The sequence below is a fragment of the Barbatula barbatula genome (genome assembly GCF_947034865.1).
Source record: "Barbatula barbatula genome assembly, chromosome: 21".
Lineage (NCBI taxonomy): Eukaryota > Metazoa > Chordata > Actinopteri > Cypriniformes > Nemacheilidae > Barbatula > Barbatula barbatula.
In genome coordinates this window covers 15254422-15272899 of record NC_136784.1, presented here as the reverse complement: position 1 = coordinate 15272899, position 18478 = coordinate 15254422, and the positions used below count along the sequence as shown (strand labels likewise).

At 39.3% G+C, this 18478-nt stretch overlaps 2 protein-coding genes across 3 annotated transcripts; both read right to left on the bottom strand.

The window, feature by feature from the left end:
* Positions 1 to 1601: 1601 nt before the first annotated feature.
* On the bottom strand, positions 1602 to 13624 carry tent4a (terminal nucleotidyltransferase 4A). Of its 2 annotated transcripts, none has more exons than XM_079485684.1 (13): positions 12339 to 13624; positions 10771 to 10894; positions 10608 to 10654; positions 9964 to 10084; positions 9734 to 9841; positions 7934 to 8062; positions 7076 to 7289; positions 6840 to 6966; positions 6642 to 6748; positions 5421 to 5602; positions 4999 to 5145; positions 4730 to 4882; positions 1602 to 4003 (listed from the first exon to the last, which is right to left on the bottom strand). In XM_079485684.1, the coding sequence occupies exons 1-13, from the start codon at positions 13139 to 13141 to the stop codon at positions 3863 to 3865; spliced, it is 2403 nt and encodes an 800-aa protein (XP_079341810.1). In that variant the 5' UTR covers positions 13142 to 13624; the 3' UTR covers positions 1602 to 3862. The 2 variants fall into 2 exon arrangements, with proteins under 2 accessions (XP_079341810.1, XP_079341811.1); XM_079485685.1 differs by having other exon boundaries at positions 13058 to 13388.
* A 780-nt stretch (positions 13625 to 14404) lies between these two features.
* Positions 14405 to 18123, bottom strand: srd5a1 (steroid-5-alpha-reductase, alpha polypeptide 1 (3-oxo-5 alpha-steroid delta 4-dehydrogenase alpha 1)). Its single transcript, XM_079484206.1, has 5 exons — positions 17681 to 18123; positions 17420 to 17586; positions 16714 to 16815; positions 15639 to 15789; positions 14405 to 15267 (listed from the first exon to the last, which is right to left on the bottom strand). Exons 1-5 carry the CDS (start codon positions 17986 to 17988, stop codon positions 15201 to 15203), a joined length of 795 nt encoding a protein of 264 aa, XP_079340332.1. The 5' UTR covers positions 17989 to 18123; the 3' UTR covers positions 14405 to 15200.
* Between the last annotated feature and the right edge of the window lie 355 nt (positions 18124 to 18478).

Genomic DNA, 18478 nt, shown 5'->3' with positions numbered 1-18478 from the left:
GGCATCGAAATAATAGATGACTAGAAAATGCGAATGAAGTGTTGGCTTTTGCTTACACCCACTTCTGGATGAAATGGACTTGGGTAAAAATAATACATGCCATTATTGTGGGGACGGGAAAAGTCTGATCCACTCACTATGTGGGGACTGATCACCACACCGTAAACCCAAATGTTCAAAATAATCAAACAGATTAAGTAATGTAAAAACAATTATACAAAAAAGTTCCACTTAAATATTTTAAGTTCCTGAAACACTTTTTTACTTTTAAGTAAAGTATAATGATCCTTTTTGATTAACTTCAAGTTTTTACTAAAACTAAAAAAAATGATTCAATGATTCAATTTACTTAATTTAAATTGGATAAATTATATATTTAAGTCGCACTTGCTAAGATTTGGTAAGAACTTCACAATAATCCAAAGTTCTGCTTACTTAAACCAATAACTTATTATCCGGGTTTACAGTTGGGACACATGGGACATTGATTATAATATTATTAATACTTAAATTATGTATAGTGGTATACAGTTAAGTGACTTGGGGTGTTACTGTTTCTGTATAAAATGCCCTGAGGTAAATTTGTTTTTGGTTAAATAATAAGTTACCTGGTTGCCTTAAATTGTTGAATTAATTCAATTTAAAATATTAGTTAGATTAACGAAAAATGTCGAGGCAACAGGTCAATTACTTTTTTTTTTAAAGAAGACCAAAATAAAAATGTGTGAATTTGTTTGTGACTTTTGCAGTAAACTGTTAATGCAAACACAATCTGTTTTCTGGAAAGAAATACACTTTTATTTAAGTACTGAATTTAAGGTCTATACCCCTCTCTTTCTTTTTTTAACTGCACTTGTGTACTTTGGCTTGTATTACAAATTTAGTTACACTTCCATATAAAAGAATTGACGATTTCTTCACAAAATAAAATTATAGCAGTAAATTTGTCCTTTAGATAATAGCTTCTACAAAAATTTGATGACAATAGGGGCCGTTACATCTAAATACTTGATGTTATTTGATGAACACATATCGATCTATATAAAATATGTTTCTATATAGTATATAATGTACATATAATTACATACATACAGAAAAATTGCCTTGTTAAAGAAATAAAGACTTTCAATTACAAGATTATATTTTATCCTCGAGTCATTTAGTTCTTGGTATTGGCTGTCAGTAATTGACATCTAATAGTTGGTCATATCATATACTGTAATACTTGCCTGTTATAGGACTGTTTAGAAGATGCTTTTTTGGCAAGTTTAAAGTGCAAAATACTATTTAAAGGGATAATTCAACCAAAAATTAAAATTCAGCCAAACAAAGAAACATATACAGGTTTGGATCAACTATAGAGACTAATCCTTTTTTGGGTGAACTATCCCTTTAAATCCCTTCAAGATTATTCTAGGTAGTGTTATTGATAAGTAGGCAGGGATAGCGCAAGCATGCTCTCTAGTGGTGACATTCCTAATATGGATGAGATCAGTTTTAATACACAAATGCATGAATGTATCTAACTGGTGAGCTTGTTAGCCATTGTGGTCATGCACGACGAAAAAATTGAAGAAAAATTAAAAACAACACATGTTTTTAAGATGTTTATTTAAAAAATAAAATAGAAAAAAAATTACATAAAAATATTGAAGGAAAAGAAAAACAATTTCTCCTTCTAACCTCTTGGATGCTGGGCGGCCACATTGAGGGCTTTCTGTAGAAGTATTGAAGAGTCAAGGAGTGCTTTTGGCCACTGCGACATAACAGACGTCAGCAAAAAAATGGGTTACATTTAAAATCAGTCATTGATATTCAACCGAGGAGTGTCACAATGTATCTAGCAGTACATCACCAAAAAGGTTTAACCATTACATAGTGATACACTTCCAATTTTCCAATACATATCCACAGATTCACACGGGAAAAAGAGAGGGGGGCATTCATTAACTACAAACCATCAATAACTACACCCGAGTCCTTAAAATGAGGATGGAAGGAGTCGTGTGAATGTCTGACCCATGCTGCAAAAGATGCTGGTTCTATCTAAAAGCAGAAACTGCTATTAGAATCACATTTGCCCTATTGCATTGATAGGCAGGCGAGAGTTACAAGGACAATCCTGTAGCTCATGTTAGTTCTTAAGAGTCACCGTATCAGATAAAAAGTCTTTTTTTTTGTCGTTTTTGCCATTAACATGGTTGTAGCATTGTAACAGCAGTAGTCCGGTTTATCCTTGATCCGGCTGAAAGGAAATACATGGGCTGCAGAGAAACTTCGGTCTGGATATTCCAAACAAGACGTCTGGGTGTTTTTCTTTCCCTCAAAACAGACTGAACTTGCATACAGGAGCTGTTCTCGTGTACCCCAATGAGGCAGCTTGGCTCCCCCAGGCCTGGGTCCATTGCTCCTGTTAAGTCTCTCGAAAAGATTTCAAGCGATGGCTGTCGTGAGGGAGACGGGAAGAAATTTTCAAAACTCCACTTGCATAGTAAAAATAACCTGTATGCCTGTGACGTTCCGAAGCGATACAGTTGTAGTGTGCCATATACAAACAGAAAAAATACAATACGATACAGTACAGGAATAGGTCATTACCAAAAAGGCATATATTAGCAGTAAGTACCTGTCAATAAATGCACAAAGATCCCAGAAAGGAATCAAAATAAATTCCCTTTCTCCACTAGTCCGGGTCGGGTGCCCGTACAGAAGTCGAAAAGGTCCGATTAGGGCACCTTGCATAAAGCTGCACTGATCTGGAGTCTGCTCGCACGTTCTTTAGAGCTTCCCTAAAAACGTCTCATCTTTCTCTTACCTATAGCAATTTAAAAAGGACGGACACACAAGCACATATATACACAGAAATCAAAGCACACTCACACCATTTCTGAGGCAAATTTTCAACTGGCTCATTTCTCTCCAACGCGAGCAACTTTCAGGTCTGGATCTGTTCTGAATCTACGCTACTGTGAGAGCCTCAATGCCACATAACCATCTCAAAGACGGACAAAACGTGTGAAATGGCATCACCTAGAGGCAAAGCGCGGACAGTCATTTTACCAGATCTGCCACTTCAACTCGGTCTTATCCAGATGCAACCCATGCGAGGGAATATAAATTCTCTTTACTCAAAAACGGTTTCACGTTTAAAACAGACTCTTCCCTTAAGGAGCCTGTCTGACAGGATCTGTAAACCATAACCAAAATTAAAAAGGTTACAAAAATAAAAACGTTTCTGTACAAAAACAAACAAGACAAAACTGCTAGACACAGAACCCCATGTTTTCAGAGTGAACGAAAACACAAATAAACAAGTTATTGCACAACAACGTAAAGGTGGCGTGATGGTCGATATGGAGGAGACTCTGGAAGCATCTACAGTGCAGGATTTGAAGCCGGCGGTACACATACACAATCAAAAATGGCGTTCACCTTAGAAACACATATTCTTATCCCCAAACAACGTATAACAGTTAAATTCCACTGAATCGACATCTTCCCACACGTGAAGGGTGTCCCCAATAAAACACGTGAAGACACTAACAAAACACCAGATGACTAACAAAACACCAGCTTTTCACCGTAGAGCGCACGACCGGAAAAAGCTTGAAGCTTCCTCGGGAAGTTGCACGGGTCAAAAACAGTTCAACATACACATGCACAGATTCAGCGGCAGACTGAAGTACTTAGCACCACCATCACCACAACTACCATACGAGGAGCTGGGTTTCAAACGCTGGTCTCTCTGTGCTCACACCATCGGCGGGAGCATTCGATGAGTTCTCATCATTGAAAGACGGGACCAGAGGTGTGAAAAAGGAAGCGAGTGGAAGATTAAGGGTCCAGAGGGGTGCAGGTGTCTTTATCTGCTGACACTGGCCGGCAGACTGTCCCTCTTTCTGCGACGCCAGGTGTTGCGGTTGTACTGAAAGTGGCCTCGGTTGGACAGGACGGGACTGTGCACTACGGCGGGGTAGCCCTTCAGAGGGAACTTGGGACCTGTCTGAGGAGAAAACATCATCGGATGAAACAAACACTCTCGATCACATTAAGGCAAGAAGGAAGGAGACCTTCATTAAAAGGACTTTGGTTTGACATTGGCATGTTGCTAGGCTAGAATAAAGCATAATACATTGTTTGGTCATTTTTGTATGGAATAAAATGTATATATATATATATATATATCTAAATATACTAAGTCTATGTATCCCTCTACTGGCTGTGTATAAAATATTTGTGACTGCAATAAACGTAGCCAGTACTGTGACATTTGTACTGAAAGACATTACAAGAATGTTATTTCTAACAGTTCTGGGGCACTATTGACTACCATCTTATGTAGAAAAACTAATGTGGGAATAAATGGTGCCCCAGAACTGAGGACACAAAATGTTTACATACAGATTCCAATGTTAAGACATTGAGTGTGAATCATTGAAATCTGCTGAGAAATGTAAATATTTTTGCTTTTTATCCAGAAAAAAGTGCAGCTTCTCAATTTAATTGTATGCGTTTTTATGGTGGTCTGCCCTGTCCAATTAATACTTTTGTATGAATGGCCTTAGCATTTCGTATTCTTCGTATGCCATTTCATTCTAGTTGAATAAGAATTAGCTTTCTGCATAAAAAAACATTACGTTCTCATTAAACTGTGTTGTTACATTGCACATCTGCTCTTTCATAATCCCTGATTGGCTTCACAGCATTCTATCGGTACATGTGGGCCTACCTTTGGGTGGTGGTGGGGACTAGGTAGAGGGCTGAGGGAAGCTTGGGGAACTGCAGGAGGGGGCATGTTGTATGGGGGTGGTCCATCTGCCATACACACCTGTCTGCCAGGTAAAGCGTGGATTGAAAGATTGCCCGGTATGGACACCCTCGCCTGGAACAGAAATAATTGAATTCAAGGTTATGCTAATAGAACACATTAGCAGCCAAGACTTAAACCCGGTTTTAGTGCTATATGATGTGTAAGCTGTCATAACAGTGATATCTCACCTGGGTGGCTGGAGGCATGGTGAGCGCTGCCGTGATGCAGACTTTTCCAGGGACTATCTGAAGAGCTGGCGCCAAGGGGCCCGGAGCCAGAACCTGGAGAGGGAAGGGGGCTACAGATGGAGCAATGTATGGTGTAGAGTCAGAGTCCTGAAGGAAAAGACAGGGAATGGATGTCAAATATATGAGTTGGAATGACAAGCAAAGACAGGTTTTAAAGCAACAGTTCACCAACAAATTTAAACTACAGATTTCCCTCAAATCTGACTTGACATAACTAATGTCACCTTTTTGGACATGAATGCTACAGCAAATGGCGAGACTCCAAGTCTGTTTGTACTTTTGACACGTTAAGTCCCCATTCACTTTCATGATATGGAAATAAGTTAAGCTATTCGTTTAAAGAAATAGGTGACGGTACTCACAATGTCGCTGCCTGAAAGTGAAGATGACGAGGAGGCTGAGGAGTGCTGCTGAGGGCTGGAGAGGGACATGGGTGAGTCTGCACTATGAGGGGACACAGAGTCCCTCCGCTGCTGATCTTCAACACCGACACCCAGCAGTGTGCCAGACCCCACCTGCTCCACCGAGACCTTATGCGGTGGACCTGCACGCAGATGTAGACGAAAGTAAGCCACAATCTGACAAGTCAAACCAAAGCCTTATACATTTGACTAGCTGCAAACGAAAGGCTGGTAACAGCTTTGTAAAGAACTAGCATTAAAGCTGCAATCCGTAACATTCTCCTCTCTGTTTGAAACACAAAATTGCAGGTTGCTTAATGTAGTAATCTATACTTGGCTTGAAGTTCCTGGCCATTTTTAAACACATGGCTGAAAAAGAAAGGTTCATTTTTGAAAGGTCACCTACTCCATTATCATTCTTAAATATTCTATATCAATTTAATGTAATCCATAGCATTTAAAAAGAGCAGATGGTGCTTGAAATGAGATCAAATACTGCACAGACACTTTCTCCGATACAGACAGATAAGACAGTCCAATGCTTGCATAGAATGATGTCTTCTAACCATCCTAACAATCATGAAACCTTCGCCAGAGCACAACAATTTCCTGAGCTACATACTAGTGGAAAATACAAAAACGTATTATGATGAGATGGATATTAGCATGTTGATAAACTAACAATATACTTCAAAAGCCCTGCTTCCGAATTGTATACTGCCATACTATATGGTGGCGAGAGCGAGTACGAGTCAAATATTTGGATGTCCGAAACCCATGATGCCACAACTATCCCATGATGCCACGGGAGCTGAAGAATGGTCAATTTTCAAAAGGAAAAGCAGGAAACTTTAAGGGGCATGTCCGTTTTTTAAATGCAAGTACCAATAAATGAATTTCTCGTGACAAAATTATGTTTTCATCAACGCAACTGTACACGTCACAGGTCAAAGAGCATACAGGTAAAAAACATGTCTGCTGCAGAATGTCTGAAATGTATTCATACTCCCACTCATACTTTATTGAAGTTACGGTTTCAACGGTTGATAGTATGCGATTTCTGACGCAGCGCAAGACTGCACGTCTGTGATTGTCTTTGTAACACGAACGATTGAAACTTTCTGTATGCAATTCTACAGGCCTGCAGAAACCGTGTTAACATTTAGCCTGTGATAACCTCACCAGAGTTCCTCTCCATGCGGGAGTTGTGTCTGCCACCCCACTTCTTTATAATCCACTCCCTGTAGTCGATCACCTCCTGTGTGACTTTGATTATGCGTCCCAAAGTGCTGAGGAGAAAAGATCAAACACCAGTCCATTAACAAAAGACTTGGGTGGGTGTTTATAAGGAATTAGGGTGTAAATTCCATGTGAGAGTACCTGTCACTGTCTTTGTTGGGGTAGGATCGCGCAAGAGGCGAGACGGCGTGACCCAATATTATATAAGCGTAGTCAAATGCCTCTTTCACCTGCATGGCCCCATAGGAGCTCCTGCCCACATCATTACCTGAGAAGTAAAAAACAAGTTGAAACTTCTTGTGTAATTTATTTTTTTATGTAGGTAGTTGACCATTGGGCTTTGGACCAGAGCTCATTTTTGTATATGTATCTAGTACCCGGCAGGAGCGGGTCCTCGATGCAGAGCATAGAGGGCCTGTAGCCATTGCTCATAGCTTTCATAATGTCTTCTTTAGCCATGTAAGCTCCACCGTTCTTTATCCTGATACCCGTCTTCAAGTAGTTGAAGTGTCTTCCGTACAGCTCGAAGAACTCAATGAGCAGAGTCCCAAGGTTTATGTTGGGATTCCTAGCATCAATTCTTGGGTGTAACTGTGGGCGTGAGGCAAGAAACAAGGAAACAAGATTGAACAAAGTCTCTTTATTTGCTTGGCAAAGGCGTTTATGAAATGAATGTAGCAGAAACACTTAGAAAGAGGGACCGAAGCATCAATGACAAGTAATAACACAAGTCTTTGAATAAAATATAAAAAAACATTGATCTGTGCATTTTAACAAATAGACTTGTTATATTCGTTTTATTAAGCTGGAAAGGATCATTCTCACGAAACCACTGAAACATCATGGCAATAAAGACTTTAATTATAAAACATAATTCCTTAACACAAAAATGATCATTATAAACTTAAAATTGCGTCCTCAGTTCCTATGTTAAAATGATCATTTGTGCAAGATAAAGTATTTAATTATCGTTTTTGCTTTTCTTAATCAAATATACTTCTTGAATGTCTTGCTTAGGCCTCATGGCTTAACTTTTCTTTAGCAAAACATGAGATAGGATTGACAGTTGGTTCTAGTAATGAGAATTTAAAGCCTTTTTTGTTAAAAAATTACAATTGTGTTAAACTACAAGAAAAAGTTTTTAAATTACGGCCTTTAGACATGTCATACCTTGTTATAACTGAACAAAAAATTTGTTGATGCGAGTGTTTAAAAAGGTTACAAGCAAACTGCACCTGCAAGAAGCTGATGACCATCAGGATGAGACTGTAGGAGCTGATCCCTCCTGTGAAGACTTCATTGAGGTCTCGCTGTAGGAGGAACTGTTTCAGCACGAATATTAAATAAGGCAGCACGGTATACTTCTGTGTGGATAAAAAAAAAAAGAGGGAAAAAATTAGACATTTTAGACTTGAGCAAGTAGAGCTAAACTGTCACAGCTGACATTAAAAGCATCTCAAATGCAATTTCTGTGACTTCCTGTGACCAAAGCTGAAGATTACATGAAATCTTACTAAATGTATTTCTAGGCATTTTTGGACTGGGTGATCATTTTCTCTAAAAGATAGCTGAAAAAAATCAAAACATTGAACATATAAATCTACGAGCACACGAGAAGCTTAATTGTACTGTAACATCTGCATGGGACTAGTCAAGCGCACCCTACAAACACAAGCAAACAGTGGTGTTTAGATTTTTGTCTGGGAATGTTTACATTCCCCAAACGTTTTCAATGGTTTATGATTACGTTGAGTCCAACAAATAAAAGTTAGACTGAGACTAAGGACACAAAATGTTTACATACAGATTCCAATGTTAAGACATCGAGTGTGAATCATTGAAATCTGCTGAGAAATGGAAATATTTTTGCTTTTTATCCAGAAAAAGTGCAGCTTCTCAATTTAATTGTATGCGTTTTTATGGTGGTCTGCCCTGTCCAATAGGGTGGACATATCTCAGCAATGGGCAAAAGCAGTCAATGCAGTATATATGCATGTCTGTGGTTTGAATCCTCTTGTGTATCACCTGAAACGGATATTAATCATAGGTGTTAAATGAGTGAAAGAAGAAAACATGGAATGCAGACAGCTGGTCAAGTCAGGGAGCAGACTTTTAGCCTCTAACATCACGTTAAGTGTATTATAATAACTGGAGACAAGCCAACAAACTTTACATTCCTAAGACTAAGGATAAGATCACTTTTGCTCTAACATAACCCTTGGCAACATGTTCTAGTAGACCGACAGATGAGAGCTACAAAGGTGTTTTGTTGTCGAAAGCGCTACAGCGGATATGCTGAGGGAGATGAGTTTGGCAAAGCCGGCAGGTCACCCTCTTATTCAAACAGCTGGGTTAAAAGCTTGCTGACAGATGTAAGCCTCTTCATATTCAAACAAACATAAACCCTATACGACTGGCAGAAAAGTCAGCCAATGCGGAGTGAAGCAGGAATTCAAAGAACATGTAAACACAAGCAGGGTCACACATTTTCCTGGGTAGAATTGAGAAAATTGACAAACTGAATTTGGCATTATTTCTTTAAAAATACAACCTTTCGCTGTGCTTATGACATTCACAGCATCACGAAAATGACACATCTTCTAAAAACGCTGAGATGGTTATCTACTTATACTTTGGTGACGTAGGGCAAGGAATTCCGCTACCGCATGGCATTATTGAAAAATGGACTTCCTTTTATAGCATTATTCACTGCTGTAAAACTTCTAGAAGATTACAAAATTCTTTAGTCCACTGGATGTATCTTGTAAAATGGTCTGAGCGGTATGTGGCTCCAATATGGATAATTCTTGCAATGCATGGACATATGTTGCAATAATGCAATTCTTACTACAGACTACTTAATTCTAACCAAAGTCAAGCTTTATGTGCACTTTGTGAGCGCTATTATTTATTTTTTTACATTAAATACAAGTATGAATATTTCTTCCTCAACTGACAAACAACATCCAGTTCTTCTAACTCTCGAGACTAAACACAGACTTTCCAAAACACTGCTGAACTTGAGGCGTCACTACCTTCACATATTCTTTGATGAAGCTAGCAGCTTTGATGCCTGTCTCCACATTGAAACTGATGTCCACCTTCACTTCTGTCTCCTGATCCGTCAGTTTGATGATCGGTACCTTGAAAAGAATGACAGAAAACAGATGAGAAATTTCTTCTGAAGCGAGAACAGAATACTTGCTAGGAAAATCAAAACTACTAAACTAAAACTAAAAATAAGGACGCAAGGAGAGACACCCACGGTGGCTTTGTCCAGAACTTTGATGGAGTAGGGCTCTGCCACGCTGTGTTTTCTGAGGGCCTGCTCCAGTTGCTGCAGTGGAGGTTTCTCCCATTTCCCAAACACCACCAGGTCAATGTCACTACAGTGAAAAGAATAAACCCAAAGCAAATGTTTTCGTACGGCTCTGTTTAAAAATATCTCCTTTGTTTGCTAAGGGAATTTGTTCAAATCAATACTGGGCATGATGAAGAAAAAGCACAGATAAAGCTCCCAATGAAGGCAAAACCACAGTGGTTAGATGGCTAATAAACATTTATTTATTATTTTACACCAGTGTTTAGCTGACCTACATAGTAATTCCCACAAATCAGATTAAATAGAGCTTTTCAGGCTTTGAGAAACCAAAAATGTATATATAGATAATTAATAATGATGTCAGTTTTAACAACGAGACACTTTTGGAATGGGATACAACTTAACTTATCTTCGTGGTATTTTTAGTCCATAATGATGGACACATCCTTTAGGGTGCAGTTATTACTCTACAGCAAGATCACGGTGCATATGTTATTTTACGAGTGTTCTAATCTCAATTTATAACCTCTTACTGTTGTATATTTACAAAGTGTGCAAGAGCAAGCCAGCCGCACTTCTCAGTTTACCTGGTTGGGAGATAGAGTCCAGTGCTAAAGCTGCCAAAAATTTGGACCTAAGCACAGAAAGAAAACACCTTTGAGACAAATACAGTGTTAAAGATGTGCATTCTGATGACTTTAACTTCAAATACAAATAGTCCACATACGCCAACAAAATTGACTTGCTTACATCAGCAGATGGCCACAACTCTTTGATGATAGACTCAATTCTGTCTACAACCTCCTGCCTCATGGTGGCCTCTTCAGGACGAGGAGACATGAAATTGTAGAAGTCCATGATCTCCTCATGGAGTCTTGATTGAAACGAAAAAGAAAATAAAATATAAGAAACGTTACGTACAGGAATATTAAGCATGGGACAGGAAATATTGCCATAGAATTACATTAAAAGAAGATCAGGGAGAGCACACAACGTCTATACCATTTTAACTCTCAAAGTCTGTAAAAAGACGGCCGTGGCACAGAAAAGCCATGCTGCTTCTCAAGACAGCATCTGAAGATATCTAGACACTTAGGGCTGTGCGATTTGGGGAAATTATCAAATAGCGATTTGTTCCAAGTCAAGCTTCAGCAATATTGGCAATAGTGCGCAGCACATTATGGGTATTGTTACCCAGCTGAAATAAAACAATAAAACCCATCACCGAAATTCTAACTGTTTCCATTACAAAATAAATAAATGTTTGGGCATCATTCAAATAGGAATTACAGTTGTTCTGATGGTTCCCAGCTGCCAGATTACATCACATCAACAGACTCCAAATACAACTCCCATTATAACCCTTAAATCCATCAAATGTTGTATTGTGTTATTGAATTATTTAAATAGTAGCCTACATTGGATAATTTAAACATTTTTAAATACTTGACATTAAAAAACAAGCAGAAATGTGCTGAACGTGTCACTTCATCCAAGTGAAATTAGCAAACAGTTATGAAAAATGTACATTTGTTGGAAACACGGAGTCAGACGTGAGATGACAGAGATGAGCTGGAGACAGACAGGGTTTAATTCACAGGTGTGAACACATCAGCTTTTGAATCAACTGTCCAATTACTTTTGGTCCCTTTTGGGGGGCTTCATTTTAAAGAGCTGGGATTCCCACAGCCTTTGGATAATCTGGATTTGAATACACCCTAAATAAAGCTGAGCGTGTGCACTGTAAGACAATATCCATTATACGACTGTAACTCGAATGCACTTTGATACACAGCTAAAATAAAGTATAAGGCTTCGTGGTTTTAATTCATAAATCAGCAATATGATTACAATGTGTCCAACAATGAGACACCGGTGCTGTTTTCACTTTGATCAACACTTAGCCATGGTGGGAAAACTAAACATTGCTTTTAATTCAACCGACGATCTCTTTACAATCTCAGTCACGTACTGTTAATCAATCGCGGCGGGCGCGCACACGCGCACATTCCACAAGTGACCCAACCCACAGACCGCGCAGAGACCCAAACCCGGGACACCCCAGCTAACAGGCTAAAGCTAAACCCACAAAACACGGCCCACCAGGTCAAATAACAGTGACCGACGCTGTATCGCAGAGGCAAACACCCAAATCCACATAACATCACGAGGGCTATTTAAAACGACTCCCATCTAGACCTCAAGCGACCGACGCCGACGAACTAGAACGCGCCCATCAGCGTAACGTTAAGCGTTGCCGTCAGATTCCCAAATACCAGAAAGTGACACCAGAAGGCCAAAATAAGAGGTCATCTCACCCGTCAACTCCGGGGTTATATTTCCTCGTCTTCCACGGCGTGCCGGAGCTGACATAATTGCCATTAGTCCAGTTGGAGAGCAGGTAGTTTATCCCGTAGGTGCTGGCCTTATTATCGCTTTTCCTTCGGCCCGGGTGATGATGGTGATGGCTCACTGGCGGATGGGACGGGTGTCGCTTCACGCAGTTCTGCTGGAAACCTTGCTGCTGCTGCTCTTGGTTAAAATGCCGTAAATGAGGATGCGGAGGGTGGTGGTGATGGTGCTGGTTGACATTATTCAGCAGGCTTTCGCCGCAACTAAAAGGCAGATGAGTGCCACCCTTGTTAATAATCCCAACGATCGTATTAGGGCTTGTAGTCCTTATTTTCGAGCAGTTCGAGTCCGCTGACGACGAAACCGAGCCCGTCTTTTGGGGCATCTCAGCGTCTCCCGTACCTACCTTCCCGGCGTTTCCATTCAGCGCATGAGCCGCGGAGCCCTGATGGCTACCGCTGTTCGATAACGACGCAAAGCCCGGGTTGGCGGTGCCGTTTTTAATGTTCGTGAGGTTATTCGCATTGCTCTGATGACGGCTGCTGGATGGAGCGGAGGCAGGGCTGCCGCCGCTATTGCAAACGGCCGACGCTACATTCTTAAAAACGTCAAACGCCGGCGAATTGACGCAGACGTTGTGGTGGTGATGGTGGTTATGGTGCTGACCTGTGTTAATCCGGTTTACCTGAGACGTTTCCCACACACGCATCCATAAAGCGTTCGCGGGACCTTTCTGTTCCGGCTGAATCCAAGCGACCCTCGGATCCATTCAACTTCTCTTTCTAACAGCCCTGTCAAGCAAATGAACGCCTTCTGCCCCCGTTCAAGCGGACGAGTGCGATTCCGGACCGACAGAATATGCCTGTAAACTGGGTTGCGCGAAACTGTAGGGAAAATAAAGAAATGCCAAACGCCACAACCAACGGGAATCAATTAATGGCCCTTTTACCCCGCTAGCTATAAACTGTTAGCTAAACTATACAGTGTTTCCAATATGGCGTATTCCCTTGAACCCCGAAATCCAATACGCATGTGTAGGATTTAAACCATCGGTCTGCGCCTATAGGCAGTACACTCCCCCAGACTTCACACCGAGCAGGCGCAATCGCGATACTTCCAGCAACCCCACCCTTTTAAACCAAACAGCATCAAGTGAGGACTTCTTCAAATATTCAACATCTACATCGCAAACGACGCCGTTAAATGTCGTATAGTTGCCTACAAATAGCCAAATAAAGACATTTGTTTTTGTACTCGCATGCGTTGTGTATTCAAAATGATTTCTAGAGTGACTGTTCTAGATGTTTAACACAAAACACTGTACATTATAGCGACATGCATTACGAAAACGACAAAAGAATCTGCTATTTTATACGATTTTGCGTTGCCAAATATTCTTACACGAGCGTGTAGTGCCCTTTAACTACGTTTTCATTTATTAAGCCACAAATGTGAAATTTCTTCTAAAGAAAAATGAAATTTGCAGGTATAACACGTGTTTAATGTCAATTTTAAAACGCTTATAATTATATAGCAAATGATTAAAACTATTAAAAATCACTCGACTGTACAAAACTATTTAAAGGGTAAAAAAACACTCTCTATAAATGATCATGTAACATGTTTTATAATGAACTGCAGCTTTCAGCTCCTCCCACGGTGGTTACGTAATAGACGCTTTGCCTTCAGTTCACGTGCAGCATGTGTAAAGGGTGTGGGGGGATATATAGCCCCTCTCTGACATCTCGCTCTTACTGCAGCTTTGCAATGCTGTCACACTGCCACAGTACATGCAGCGGAGCATGTGCGGAGCCCTCCAGACACTACAATATGTTGTGTTGAATGTTGGTCTTGGGTATGCTCCTATCAATCCAAGCCTAAAGCCCATGGATAAGGGGTTAGGTGTGTGTGCCATGTGGTTTGCATGGGCATTTCATCATTGCATGTGGCTATTAACCCAGAAGAACAGTCAGACAGATTGCTCGCTGCCCGACCGGCACCTCAAACCGTTTTAGATTGACCATGCATGCATGGGGGGAATGAACACAGAGTTGGGTTTGGGAATTTAAATGTCAATGGATAAAAGTAGCTGTAGTGTGTCTGTGGAATAACATCAGAGCTGTATAGAAAGATGCATATGGTATAAGGAAAAATGGAAGAACATTTTTATTTCAAATTATTTAATGACAGAAATAACAGGTTTACGCACTAGATTATTAAAAACTACACGACCTTCCCCATTCCAGAGATAAATGAACACAAGCCACCCATCTTGCTGACAGTGTGTTCACACACATAACTCTTGTCATTTTTAATAGATGACGCCTTGAAGATATATGAGAACCCACCTGCAGCAAGTCAAAACATGTCAGAGATGGTAACAGATGTCAAAAACACAATATATACACAAAGACAGATGTATGTCATTGCGAGCGAGGTTCACTTTTATAATTGCAAAATAATTTTGGCTCGAAAACATGAAACATTTAAGATAAATTGTAGTGGCAGACTTAACAGATTTTATAGATTTGTTACTAAAATACTGATATCGCCCCATAAACATTTTACACTTAAATAAATGTATCCGTCCTTTTAAGGCATGGCATGCTGTTGACAGCAGCACAGTTCACATGAGTGCATATTATTATTCTTCCACAAGGTTTCATTCTTGAAGGAGCAATTGATGGATAAGTACGGAAATTCTGGGTATGGATGCACCGTGGCCCTTTTGTATCTCATGTGATCTTTTCATTGAGACACTACATAGATCTTTAGGTACCGTGCTTTAAAAAGGAAAAATGAGTGTGGTCATGAAGCTCATCACGAGATCAGAACATGAATGGTATTAATGCTTTTCTTGATTTTGGATAGTCCTCAAATTTTGCAAGATACCACCTGTAAAGTGAAACAGCACAAACTGTCACTTATGTCATTATAAACAACAGTATTTCAACCAAGTCTTTGTGGTTAAATCTTGCAACCTGTCAAGAACATGTCCGAGTAATATTTCACATTATATAATATATAAACATCATGGTCGTATTTGTTGTACTGCCTTCATTATACAATGCTTAAACTAAACCTATTAAAACATCGGATTACATAGTTTATTATTTGTATTGCATATACAAATATTTTAATTTTTTTACGTTCTTCTACATTTACAGTTTTTAAATAATTCCATTCACCCCATATCTGACATTATGCTGAGAGTTGAAAACAATTGTCTAATTTATGGTCTCATTTTTCATCCTGTAGTCACTTACTTGTGGTGTGCAATAGCTCTGTTGGACAGCACAACAAGAGTGAAGATGGCAAAAGCAGCGCTGTGGATCGAGTGAGCAGCTAGAGCAAATCCAGCCCATTCCACAATCTCACCAAAGAAGTTTGCTCCCGACACATAATTAAACATGCCTCCTGTAAAAATGCAATGATTGAAGTACCACTTCAAGAATACATCGGTTGACTTATCTATCTACTCGTAAAACATTACAATATACTCATTTATAATACAATAAACACATCTACCACACCTCTAAGGTGCTTTTTTTTGGCAATTTAGAGCCTGACAGTCGCCTCCCTTATTTCCTATAATAATGTCCAAAACATTTTTCTAGTATTATTTTGGGTTACCAGTAGAAGAACCGTTACTTGGCTAAACTCTAATGCGCCAAAGTTACACGAGCCATTCATAATGTTTATTAGAGAAAAACATATTTAATACAATTACCATACCATTAAATACTAATATGAATTATAATTATGACTAATTAAATAAAATGTAAATATGTGTATTATTAGCCACTAGCTAGACCAATCAACACACAGACCAAAACGTCTATATGGAAGACTACCAAAACACTTTTCGCTGACACCTGATTTATCGAGGCTTGCTGACTCACTTTATCTCAGTTTTGGAGACAGTTATGAAATTAACATCTGAGCCCATAAATTCTTGTTGTCAGCAGCAAAGGGTACAGGATTGTTGCACTTACAGTACATCTTGCATGGATACTGATGTCACTAACTGTTAGCATCTCTAGGGCAGCATGATCCTGACATGTTGCTGGGGCAATTAGTCATCATGACCAAAAAGGGCATCTATTTTTATATTCAGAGTCAAAACTAGAGGGAAGCAGACTCTTCTTAGTGTTGTGTTAAGCTCAAGGCTACAATGAGAACACAATACCACTGCTATGTGCTTCGGCCTGAATTAATAGTGATGTTAAAAAGAACAGTGATTAGACTTTTTATTGAAATCCACATACAGTCGGCCTTTAGTTGTCTCTGCAGGTTAAACTGAGGTTAGAAAGTGTTGCACACCTCATGTAAAAACCTTACCTCTAGGTATCTTATAGTCCGTCTCTCCAGGCTTACGGAGGTTCCTGAGGATATGGTCGGAGTGAATGTTAATGATCCATCCTATGAGCCACAGACAAGACCCTGTAAAACAAAAATCTGATTAGAAATGCGTGTGCGATTTCATAGTCTTTTTTTAAATTACATAAACAACTGATACACTATCTAAAGGTCTATAAGGGGAAAAAGGATATGTTGAATGTTTGCTACTCTTTGGTAAACCACGATAAATCATCTATAGCTAAGAAAGTTTAACCTTTAACCTCCAGTCTAACCACTAACAAAAATAGCCTAACGTGTTTTATAAACCTTAACATTAAATTATATCTTGAAATAGATGGAAATTTGAACATTATTGACTGTGAGGAAACCCTAGGCAATGAGATTTTGGCGGTATAACAGTTTTTCTATTACAACACTAAAATGTGTTTTTTCCAAATGTCTGCGTACAAAAGCAACTTTTCAGCTGGACACAATACATTTCATATTGAACCAATATACAAATAAAAATAAAGCCTTAAAATTGCAATATTATTTAAAACGATATTAAACATTGAATTACATGATTTAATTATGATTTTTTCTGTAAACTCAGCTCATGCCAGAAAAGGAATCACAGAAAATGTAAGTGGTTTTGAAACCTTATCTCTTTTATACCGTGAAAACGGTATTCGCCCCATGCACCTACCCGTAATGAAATAGGGACTTGTAACCCAATCTGGTGGGTATTCTGCATAGTGACTCAGGTATCTTGTCTGCAGGTACCCATTATAGATGCAGAAGACAAAGGCCAGAGCAAATGAGATGAACGGAGTTGATTTCCCTCCTCGGATTAAAAATGGGTAAATGAGGGACCTACAAAAACAAACACATGCTCCAATAAACACAGGGTTTTAATCGCATAACATACACATATAGATACACATTGCATTAGATATACAAATCCTACCTTTGAGTGTAATGGCAAAAGTACATCAGCAGAAGAAGCTGGTTGGACAAGTGTGTTATTTTTGCACAGGAACTTAGAGTCAAAGCCAAAGGCAGCAGAAACGCCGGCAGCTCCTGAATGAACCAGGCGATCGTGACGTGTACAGGAAACCCATACCTGCTGGATGCATATCTGCCATAAGGAACGTTTACAAAGAGTAAAGCGAGGGAAGTGACGAAAGCCATTGACATCATAAAGTAGGATAAACAATCCAAAATGTACAGCTCTTCATCTTCAGAAGAAAACAACGTCTTCAGGATAGCGTCCATCGTTGGTGTTTACGAAATAAATATTGAATATTGTATGTGTTACATGTACGGCAAGCTTGACTGTGAGTGACACACCATGGAAACGAATGAAACGACCACAATCCTTGTGGTTCCACCACGTTGGTAGGCGGGCTCTGGGCCCAAACCACGCCTTCATTTATGAAGCGTAACAAATTCATCCAATTACAAAACGACAGTTTCATTTAAAAGAGATCAAACACGTTAATAATATATATAGGTAATATATCGTTTTCATCGATGATCATACTTTTAAAGAGAAATTTGCAGCACTTCCAACAAATCTAAACCCGTCAAGCTTTAAATTTTCAAACTGAAAATTGTCAATTACGTTTGTAATGTCTTGATACGTTTTCAAACTTGGTTACTTGGTTATATGCATCACATATGTTCGCATATATATTTAATTCGTGTATCCGTAAACAAATATTTTAAAAAGATAAAAAAATGAAGGATAAACAGTCACTATAAA

Coding starts and splice junctions, on each gene's coding strand:
- tent4a (XM_079485684.1), bottom strand. CDS start 13,141: ATGGATCCGAGGGTCGCTTGGATTCAGCCGGAACAGAAAGGTCCCGCG. Junction 8,063..9,733: donor TCATCAAAGAATATGTGAAG/GTAGTGACGCCT, acceptor TTATCCACACAG/AAGTATACCGTGCTGCCTTA. Junction 5,603..6,641: donor CCGCATGGAGAGGAACTCTG/GTGAGGTTATCA, acceptor ATCTGCGTGCAG/GTCCACCGCATAAGGTCTCG.
- srd5a1 (XM_079484206.1), bottom strand. CDS start 17,988: ATGGACGCTATCCTGAAGACGTTGTTTTCTTCTGAAGATGAAGAGCTG. Junction 17,587..17,680: donor TTTTGCCATTACACTCAAAG/GTAGGATTTGTA, acceptor TTGTTTTTGTAG/GTCCCTCATTTACCCATTTT. Junction 15,268..15,638: donor AGAGCTATTGCACACCACAA/GTAAGTGACTAC, acceptor TTCACTTTACAG/GTGGTATCTTGCAAAATTTG.